Source organism: Rhincodon typus, chromosome 27 (genome assembly GCF_021869965.1).
Source record: "Rhincodon typus isolate 14 chromosome 27, sRhiTyp1.1, whole genome shotgun sequence".
In the NCBI taxonomy this organism is placed as follows: Eukaryota; Metazoa; Chordata; class Chondrichthyes; order Orectolobiformes; family Rhincodontidae; genus Rhincodon; species Rhincodon typus.
The window spans coordinates 27,734,296-27,745,536 of NC_063358.1; the positions used below are offsets into that span (position 1 = coordinate 27,734,296).

The window sequence follows — 11,241 nt, forward strand, 5'->3', positions numbered from 1 at the left end:
GAGGAGCAGGAAAGCTGATGTTTCGGGTCCAGACCCTTCAGGTCGAGACCCAAAACATCAGCTTTCCAGCTCCTCTGATGCTGCTTGGCCTGCTGTGTTAATCCAGCTCTACACCTTGTTGTTTCAAAATGATGTCCAGTCAGGATTAGGGGCTCAATTTAACACCCCCTTGCCGACGATTTGAAGAATGAGGTGCTGGGGGTTTCATTGAATTCAGCAGGCAGTGGTATATGTTTTGTTCCGAATCAACCTCTCCAGGGATATAATGCTGCACCTTGGAAGAGATGGAATTCGAGTCCGGGACTCAGAGGTTGAGGCATTACCATGGTGACACAACTTTTTTTTAAATTCGCTTGTGTTATGGACCCCCTCAAAATATTTGAAGAAGATAGCCTAGACCCTAACTTTTTCTTATTTTAAACTTAGATGTGAAGAGCTGTGTTCCAGATGCAGTGTGACTGGTCAGATTACTTGATGTTAAGCAAAACATAATTTATTTAAACACTATAGTTAAAATACAAGCAAAAGAAACAGGAATTTAGAATAACTTAACTATTGGAAAACTTAACTGAATAATCGATATAGTATCAATAACTAATTAACTGTTCCAATGTAGTAACATCCCATAAACACACCTCTTGACAAAAAAGCGCATTCAGACACAGATTCTCACATGCATTTCTCCAATCCAGGACAAAAGAAAACATCGAGAGAAAATTCAGCGAGTATAGCAGCTAGGAGACATTCACTGAAGCTCCAACTGTTTTTTTGAGACCCCAAGAACTTCTGATGTTACTGAAAGAAACAAAACCTAAAATCTGGATCTGTGAGAGCTGGCCACACCCATACCGACTGTTTTTAAAAAAAACCCCAAGGTTTCACAAGTTGCTTTCAGTAGCCAGTTCAGCACCTTTGCCTTACGACCTCTGTCCAAACAAAAGGACAAAATAACCTTTTAAAGTGACAGCATTGTCACATTTGTGGGACGTGGGCATCATTAGCTGGCCAGCATTCATTGCTCGTCCCTAGTTGCTCTTGAGAAGTTGATGGTGAGCTGCCTTTTTGAACTGTTGCAGTCCGCGTACTGTAGGTTGACCCACAATGCTGTTAGAGAGGGAATTCCAGGATTTTGACCCAGCAACAGTGAAGGAACAGCGATATATTTCCAAATCAGGATGGTGAGTGGCATAGAAGGGTACTTGCAGGTGGTGGTTTTTCCATGTACTTATTGCCCTTTTAGATGGAAGTGGTCATGGGTTTGGAAGGTGCAGTTCTAAGTGTCTTTGGTGAATTCTGCAGTGCATCTTGTAAATAGCATATATTGCTGCTACTGAGCATCAGTAGTGGATTTTTGTGGATGTGATGCTAATCCAGTGGACTGCTTTGGTTTGGATGGTATCAAGTGTCTTGAGTGTTGTTGGATCTGCACCTATCCAGGCAAGTGGACAGTACTACATCACACTCCTGACTTGTGCTTTCAAAATTGTGGACAGGCTTTGAGGAGTCAGGAAGTGCTTTTGTAGTCACTGCATTTATATGTCTTGTCCAATTCAGTTTCTGGTCAATGGTAACCCCAAAGTTGTTGATAGTGGGAAATTTGGCGATGGTAACACCATTAAACGTCAAGGAGCAGTAGCTGCATTATTTCTTACTGGAGATGGTCAGTGCCTGGCATTTGTGTGGCACGAATGTTACTTGTCACTTGTCAACCCAAGACTGGATATTGTCCAGGACTTGTTCCATTTGAGCTCATACTGTTTCAGTATCTAAGGAGTCATGATTTGTACTGAACATTGTGTAATCATCAGCAAATATCCCCATCTCTGATTTTTATGGCCCAAACATGGGTATCACTGAAAAGGTTACTGCTGAGCAGGTGCTGCTTAATAATACTGATGACATCTTCCATCACTTTACTGATGATTGTGAATAGACCGATGAAGTGGTAATTAACTGGTTTGGATTTGTCCTGCTTTTGTCTGCAGAACACACTTGGGCAATATTGGTGGAGTCGATGCCAATGTGGTAACTGTTCTGGGACAGCTTGGCCATGGGAGCAGCAAGTTCTGGAGCACAAGTCTTCAGTACTATTGCCAGAATGTTGGCAGAGTCCATTGTCTTTGCAATATTCAGTGCTTCCAACTATGTCTTGATATCACGCACAGTGAATCAAATTGGCTGAAGACTGGCATCTGTGATGCTGGGGACCACTGGTAGAGGTCAAGGTGGATCATTCACATGGCATGTCTGGTTTAAGATTGTTGTGAATGCTTCAGCCTTATCTTTGCATGGATATCTTGGGCTCTTCCGTCATTGAGGATGAGGATATTTGTGGAAACTCCTTCTCCCTTGACTTGTTTAATTATTTACTGCTATTCGTGACTGGATGAGGCAGGACTGCAGAGCTCAGATCTGATCCGTTGGTTGTGGGATTGCTTAGTTCTGTCGATCACATGCTGCTTATGTAGTTGGCATGTAGGTAGTCCTGTTTGGTGGCTTCACTAGGTTGCCACTTCATCTTTAGGTATGCCTGGTGCTGCTCCTGGACGTCCTCCTGCACTCTCCATTGAACCAGTGTCGATCCCCTGGCTTGATGGTAATGTTTGAGTGGGGGAAAATGCCTGGCCATGTGGTTACAGCTTGTGCTGGAGTACAACTTTGCTGCTATTGTTGGTCCACAGCGCCTCATGGATGCTGAGACTTGAGTTGCTAGATCTGTTTGAAGTCTGTCCTATTTAGCACGGTGATAGTGCTTTCCAACACGATGAAGGGTATTCTCAATGTGAAGGTGGGACATTGTCTCCACAAAGACTGTGCAATGGTTACTCTTACTGATACTGTCACGGATGGATGACTCTGCAGCCGACAGATTGAGGTCAAGTATATTTTTTGCTTTTGCTTCCCTTGCTAATTGCTGCAGACCCAGTCTAGCAGTTATGTCCTTAAGCATCCAACTAGATCGATCACTAGCCCCACGATGTCAGTAAGGAGGACTTTGCAGGGTTGACAGGGCTGTTTCTGCCATAGTCTTTTTCAGTGCCTAGGTCAATGCCAGTTAGTCTGCCTGGTTTCATGTCTTTGATGAGAATTTATGACAATTGACACAACAGAGTGGCCTGCTAGGCCATTTCAGAGTTGGGAGTCAACCACATCTGAAGTCACATGTAGGCCAGACCAGCTGAGGATGGCAGATTTCCGTCCCTGATGGTGATTAGTGAGCCAAATGAGCTTTCCCAATAATTGAAAATGTCATGGTCATCATTAGATTCTTATTTCCAGATAGTTTTATTTAATTCACATTCCACCATCTGCCATGCCAGGTTTTGAACACAGGTCCCCAGAACATTAGGTGAGTTTCTAGACTGATAGTCTAGCGATAATACCACTAGGCTATCGCCTCTCCAGTAACATCCTGGACAGGTAGGGCTATACAACAACCCCTGCCTCTACCAAAATTATTCCAATGGCTTCAGGCTTTCAGCCCACCAATAGGCAAATTGATGCCTTTACATCAGCAATTAATGTTCATCCTCAAGTCAGCAGGATTTCACTGGTTGCAAATGATGCTCACACAAATGATCAGCCTTACAGGTTTCCCTGTGTGCCTGGGGAATCCTTCTTAACTGAACACGAGAGCCTTGGAAAAGGAACCCACTCTCTTCCCTAAGGTTTACCCTCCTTAACCTACTGGCCTGCCAAACCACAACCTCACCCCCGTTGCTGGAGCTTGCCATCGTGGACTCCAGTGAGACCCTTAAACACTGAGACAAATTGATCTTGTGTTACACACCTCTGTCTCAAGTTGCTGGAGACTGATTTTCCAGCAGCTGATGATTCTCTGGCTCCTCCCCACCCACACTCAACCTTTTAACTTTTGAGGAAATCCAGTGCTCTGTATCATTCAGCCCCAGGTATTAGCTAGGTCTCAGTTGGTAGAGCTTTTGCCTCTCAGTCAGGAGATTTGAGGTTTCAAGTTCCATATCAGAAAAATCAAAGCTGAGAGTCTAATTCTACTAGAGCTGTCAGAGATACCTTCTCTTGAATGACACATGAAGAAGTAGCCCCACTGATTCTGGCAGATGTACAGAAACGATCCCATCACCACAGAATCATTTTTAAGAGGACCATGGGAGTTATTTGCAACATTTTGGTCAATAGATGTCTCTCAGCCACTATCATAAAATCAAATTACCTGGTCATTATTGCTTTGTTGTTTGCAAGATCTTGTGCACAGACTGGGTGCTGTTTTTCCATTTGTTGCAATAGTGGCCGCACTTCAAAAGTACGATATTAGCTGCATGGGATGTTTGTGGTTGATGTGAAAGGAGCAATGTAGATTCAAGTCTTCCTTTCTAGATAATCATACCAACATCATGAACAAAAGGCAATGGGTCAAAATGACAGAAAAACCATGGTAGTTGGGGCGGTGGAGGGTGACTGGTAAGTGGGGGCAGAGGGTGTGCAGGAAAGGTGAGATATCAAATGTGCTTACTCGACAGTGAGATTGAATGGATTGAGAGTTTCACATGAGACCTTTATTCGGTTTACAGAGTGAATATCCGCAGACTACAATGTTGGGAAGAGTTGGAGCTGCAGCAGTAGGGGCAGGTAAGTTCTGTGCAACCACACAATCTTTATTTTACATGAGCATGTATCGTCTTGGGAAGGATGCTATTAAGGTTTGTCTAGCTCTAATAATACAGGTAACTTAAAGTGTAATGACACTGTCAAAATTATCATAAAGAGAACTAGATTCCCTATGTCATCCAGATTCCCTAGAAGCTTGATGGCAGGTTATGCTCTAAGGTCTGGTGTTTGAATCCCACCACAGACTGCAAAATTTGAAATTTCTTATAAAAGTCTAGAATTAAAAGTCTGATGGTGACCCTGAAATGATTGCTGTCATAAAAACCCATCTTGTTCACTAATGCCCTTTAGAAAAGAAAATCTTTCTATCCTTGTCTGGTCTACATTTGACTCCAGATTCACAGCAATTCCCTCTGAAGTGACCTTGCAAGGGACTCAGTTTTATTTAACCACTAAAAAGCCTAAATAGAAAGGAATGAAACTGGACAGACCACCTGACATTAACCTAGGCACTGGAAACTCAGCTTTGTTATCCCAGCAAAGTCCTTTGTACCAACATTCACTAACACTCATTTGCCTAGTGTCAAAATTGGGAGAGCTGACAGACCAGCGAGCCCAACTAGTTACGCTCAGGAATATTCATTGTCGGTAAGGTATGATTCCATAAGTCTGACAATGTCCTAGACATCACCATCTCAATTCCTGGCAAAGTGGTGACACAGTGGTATATAGTCAGGAAGGAGTTGCCCTGACAGCACCCAACAATCACTGCAGATCCTATGACATCTTGTGGCATCAGGTTAAGCTTACCACACACTGCACCCCCAACACCCGCCCCCACCCCGTCTCAAAAATCCACACACACACACAAAACACACATTCAAAAACACAGACAGACACATACACACACAATCTGCAGTCTCATGTTCCAACATATCCCCTGTCTCACCATTACCATTAAGCCAGGGACCATCCTTGTTCTTTGAAGCCTTCAGGACAGCATGCCAGGAACAGCACCTAAGAAGGAGGTCTCAACCTGGTGAAGCTACAAAAGAGGTCTACTTGCATGCCAAACAACATACCCAGCTAATAATAGACAGAGCTAAATGCTCTCACAACCAATGGATCAGATCTAAGTTCTGCAATCCTACCACACCAGTTGTGTATGGTGGGGGACAATTAGACAACTCGCTGTTGGAGGACAGGTAAATGTTATCATGCTCGAAGATGATGGAGGCCAACACATCAGTGCAAAAGATAACGCTGAAGCATTTGCATCAACCCAGCCAGAAGTATCAAGTGGATGATCCAGCTCGGTTTCCTCCAGTGGTCCTTAGCTTCCTAGATGCCAGTCTTCAGCCAATTTGATTCATTCCATGTGATATCAAGAAATGGTTGGAGAAACTGGATGCTGCAAAGGCTGTTGGCCCAGAGAATATTCCAGCAATAGTACTGAAGTACTGTGCTTCAGTACTTACCACACCACTAGTCAAGCTGTTTCCATCCAGCTACAATAACTGGCATCTACCCAACAGTGTGGAATATTGTCTAGGTATGTCGTGCACACAAAAAAGCAAGGTAAATCCAAACCAGCCAATTACTGACCCATCAGTCTACTCTCAAATATTAGTAAAGTGATGGAAGGTGTTATCATTGTCTCTCTCTACATAGGAACCTTTTTTAACTTTTGAAGACTTTCCCACTCGCAGTCCCATTTTCCCCCTGCAGCTACTCGCCCTCTCACAGACCCTCACATTTTCCATAGCATCTCTTTCTGCTTTGGAGCCTCACTCTGACCTTGGTATCATTGTCCCCCTCATGGCCTCTTTGCTTTTGTTGCCCTTCTTCCGTTCCTACCTGACCATCACCCCATGGCCACCTTCCCCATCTTCTCAATCTTCCTACTCCCCTCATTTCCTTTCAAACTCATTTGGCCCTTTGCAACCACCACTCTGATGACCTTCCACCCTCTTGTTGCCCATCAACTTTCATGCGTTCCCCACATAACTTGTGTTCCCCACCCACTCCTCTCTATCAGCCCTCCATGCTTTCCATTCCAACCAACCGCCTCCTGAGGCCCCATCAGTCCCATTCCCTACAGCCACGTTCTCCCATCGCTATTGCTGCCTCCCATCCCTTTTGCTGCGTCTTTATCACTGTCCTCCCCCCTCACTGTCCCCTTACCAACTTGCTGCCTCAGTCCGCTTCACCTCGCTGCCCATTTTCCCTGTAACCCCCAGTCCACCCCTCAATGTTTGTTATTGAAATGGGGATATATTATCTTTCAGTTGTTACCGTTGCTGCTGCCCCAGTGGTTCTGGGAGCTGTGGGATTTACGAGTGCTGGAATAGCAAGTGGGTCCATTGCAGCAAGTATGATGTCCTCAGCAGCTATTGCCAATGGAGGAGAAGTAGCTGCTGGAAGTCTGGTTGCGGTCCTTCAATCTGCCGGTAAAATCCCCTGATAAGTGATGGATATTTCTCAGCATTTCTTGTTCGAAGCCTCATTGATAATGTTTGACACACTGCATTTATGACAGTACCGAATAATATTTAATGTTTCTCAGTGTAGACTTAATCGAAGCGAAGTGACATTTTTACAAGAAATATTAACGCTACTTATGTTTTAATCAACAATGTGCTAATAATATGAGATGGTAAAAACTGCCGATGCTGGATTCTAAGATAACACAGTGTGGAGCTGGAGGAACAAGCAGGCTAGGCAGCATCAGAGGAGCAGGAAAGCTGATGTTTCGGGTCAGGACTCTTCTTCAGGTCCCAACCCGAAACGTCAGCTTTCCCGATCCCTCCTTGCTAACAAAATGAGTTGGCTTTATTGTGAATACTAATAAGGAAATGAACTATCTAACAAGTTTTACTATGGATTCTGTTTTTCCCCAGAATATTATTTATATCCATATTACAAGAAATGTTGATTTTTAATAAATTTAGGACTTTTGTTTTTCTTTTCTTTGCAGAGGCAGTTGGAAGACCAGCAGCTGTCAACGTTGGACTGGGAACTGCAGGTGCCTTTATCGGGTCATTGGCAAAATTTCTAAAATAAACCAAAAATTAAACAGACATTCTGTTTTCTATTCTGAATATCGCAGGAGACAAAATGTAACTGCAAGTCAATAAACATACTGATTATTCCAAAATAGCTGCCTATGTTGTTTTGCCTTCCTGGATATTGCATTGTGAAAGATTTTATTCAGAAGCTAACTGGACCAGTTATATAAATACTAAGTCTGCATGAGCAGGTCCAAAATTGGGAGTTGAGTAAATCACCTCCTGACCCTCCAAAACCTGTCTTCCATCTACAAGGCACTAGTCAGAAATGCGATGGAATACTCTCCATCTGCCTGGAAGTGTGCAACTTCAACAACACTAAAAGTGCTCAACACCATTCAGGGCAAAGCAGCCCATTTAATTGGCACTCGATCTAACACCTTCAACATTCACTCCATCCCTCACTGACTGACACACAATGGCAATTATGTACTGCCCAAAAGATGCACTGTAACAACTCACCAAGGCTCCTTAAACAGCAACCTTCAAATGCATGACCTCAACTACCACGAAGGGCAAGGGTTGCAGATACATGGGAACAGCATCACCTGCAAGGTCCACTCCAAGTCACACATCATCCCAACTTGGAAATTTGTCACTGTTCCTTCCCTATCATTAGGGCATAATGTGTGAACTCCTTCCTAATAGCATTATGGGTATACTTACACCAAATGGGCTACAGCACTTCAAGAAGGAAGCTCAACACCTCCAGGGCAATTTATACTGACCTAGCCTGCAATATCCATATCTTAAATATTATACTGCAGTTTAACTCAAACCCAAACATCCAGATCAACAGTATCCAGTTTCTCTCACAAATCTAGCCACTAAACGTTCACTACATTTCTTTTTGGATTATTGTGCTTTATTAGTAGTGTTCTTTGAGAAATTCATAATTATTTCTGGCCTACCTCAGTTCTATGTTATCAGAGTTTAGGTATGTCTGTTGTGCATTTATTTAGAAATATGGTGGCTGCTTTAAAGAGGAGGGACATCTTCTTCCCCAACATGTCACCTGGTTTGTAAATTTAAGGGTTTGGATAATCTGTACTATTCAAAATGCTAAATTTTCAATTCAATTGAACTTTTGATCCACAACAACATTTTAAGTCAATATGACAAATTATGATGTCAGCCCTCCAACACACTTACGTGCTTAAAAGTTTTATATCTTCCACACCCTGTAAGCATACAGTATTCAATTAATGTCTGAGGAAATAAAACTGAAACCAATGATGCAGGTTTGATTTCTTGAATAAACCTGTTCAGAGATGTTATTATTCACCTTTGGAGCAGGTGGGACTGGACCCAGGCCTCTAGGCTCAAAGGTAGGAACATTATCACTGCATCACAAAGGTCCCTGGTTTGATTTCTTGAATCTTAGCTTTGTTGAAATATTATTAAAAATTGGACACTGAAAAAATAAATGACATTTTTTGACTTCTCTACTGAACTGCGGTTATGAACCACTGGAGGTAGTCTCACTGATTTAAAAAAAAGTCTCAGCTGTGAAGATCGCTGAAAATTGAATGAGTCAAACTCACCAAGTGTTGTAATTGTGCTCAGAAATGGGTGTGCAGCAGGTCTTGCTAACCAGAAGTGTTTATTGAAGGCTAAAAATAACATAAAAAGCAAAAAAGGGATCCTGGAATGACTGTGCTGGACTAAGTCCCAACATGTGATCTGATGTCACTTCCTGTGTTGTTACAAGTTACCTTATTGACACGGACTGCCCTTTTGATAAATTGAGCGTTAGGAAATAGCAGACTCTTCTCAGTTGTTATCTGTACTTCACCAAACATTAAGTTGCTCCCAAGACCACTAGTACTTCAATTTCTGTCTTTGGATACCCTTAACATTATACTAGGTGATAACCAAGACATTTGAAAGAAATTTCTAATCATGATTCAATACAGTGAAGCTGCTCTATTCTTTGCATCCTTGGTCATGCAGTAAAATTTGCAGGATCCAGCTTTCACTGGTTAACAGAAGGAATACTGATTGTGAAAGCAACCATTTAATTATTTTTCCCTTGCCAGTTGCTAGTAAGCATTTGAAATCATATGCCCAGCTGAATGAATACCACCATAGCAAGTGATCATATATGAAGAAAATTATGAAGAAGGGTCACTGGATCCAAAACATTAACTCTACTTTCTCTTCCACAGATGCTGCCAGACCAGCTACAGTTTTCTAGCAATTTCTATTTTTGTATAAAGAGCATCAGTTGTTACTGCTTATGCTGTTATTAAACGTCCAATGGCAGAACTGAAGCTTGTGTCCCAACAGTGTTCATGTGCAGTTATTTGTACACCTTCTGGTGGGTTTAACCTGGGCGTATTTGGCGATTGGTGGTAGGGAGAGTGGGGAGTGGAACACATTGCACATTTCAGTTGATGAAGCATAAGAATCCAGATTGTACTCTGTTAAATAATGCAGACTTTACTGAATTTCTGTAATAATTACATGTTGTTTCCTCCATGAGTGGCAGGCATCATTCACTACTGATTGCCCCTCAGAAGGTTATGGTGAACCAGGGGACAGATACAATCACAATGCTGTTAGGAAGGGAGTTGTGAGATTTTGACCCAACACCAATGACGGAATGGTGATACAGTTCCACATCAGGATATTAATCAGTTCAGCACTAATATATTCACAAAGTACAAGTGCAATTCTTTTCATATTTTTATTCATCAGACCATCATTATTTGTGCAATGTTCAAGCTGATGACTGATGCTTTCCTATCTGACCAGTGGCAGCACTCCCAGTGTGTCTCCCTTTTGCCTATGGGGTAACTGTTCCTCTCCATAAATTTCTCTCTCTCTAATTTTTCTGAAGTTAAATGATTATTTCATATTTCCTAGATTCTGCGTAGGTCAGACATAGGTTCAAATCAAGTAAGATGTTGATTGATGTTAAACTGCAAACCATCTAGTGAACTAGTTAATGGGTGAAGTTTTACTGATCAGATATATTTCAGAACCCCGTGAACAGAGGAAGGAAATGGGAGCAGTGCACTGTGTAGTCTTGCACAGTCAGCAGATAGTTGTGAGGACACAACTGAGGTTGCAATAGTTGCTTCTCTTGAGGTCATTGTGAGAGCTTCGGTGAATGTCAGGAGTGAAGCAGCAGCAACTGTCTCTAAAAAAGGGACCTGGTAACGAGGTGAGTTTTACCTTCCTAAACAGCAACGTATAAAAAGGAAGCAAACTGTGGTGGGTGTGGCCTTTTTGAACATGGGTTGGGATACGCTGCTGTTGAGGTCAAAGTACAGGCTTTGGTGAGAATCGGATCGCTGAGGGGAGTGAGCAGCAAGGTGAGGTTTGTATCCAGTAGTTGGGAGAGGGGTAGTAATGGCTGTCAGTGGAGTGGTATGCTCCTCCTGTGAGATGTGGGAAATCAGGGAAAAGTCAAATGTCCTTGACGAGGATGTCGGCAGGAAGTGTGTCCACCTGCAGCTCCTCTCAGACTGTACGGATTAGTTGGAGTAGTAGTCGGTCTCACTGAGGAGCACGCAGGAGGCAGAATGTTTTATAGATAGGAATTTCAGGGATGTGGTCACACCGAAGGTTCAGTCAGATA

At 42.8% G+C, this 11,241-nt stretch overlaps 1 protein-coding gene across 1 annotated transcript in view; it reads left to right on the forward strand.

Moving 5' to 3' along the window:
- The window catches only part of LOC109917277 (interferon alpha-inducible protein 27-like protein 2A), a 15,277-nt gene extending 7,533 nt beyond the window's left edge, over positions 1–7,744 (forward strand). The window contains exons 2-4 of the mRNA XM_048612891.1: positions 4,551–4,608; positions 6,876–7,037; positions 7,565–7,744. Of these exons, the coding sequence (XP_048468848.1) occupies positions 4,551–4,608; positions 6,876–7,037; positions 7,565–7,650 (306 nt within the window). The 3' untranslated portion in view covers positions 7,651–7,744. The remainder of the gene's footprint in view (positions 1–4,550; positions 4,609–6,875; positions 7,038–7,564) is intronic.
- Positions 7,745–11,241: the final 3,497 nt, after the last annotated feature.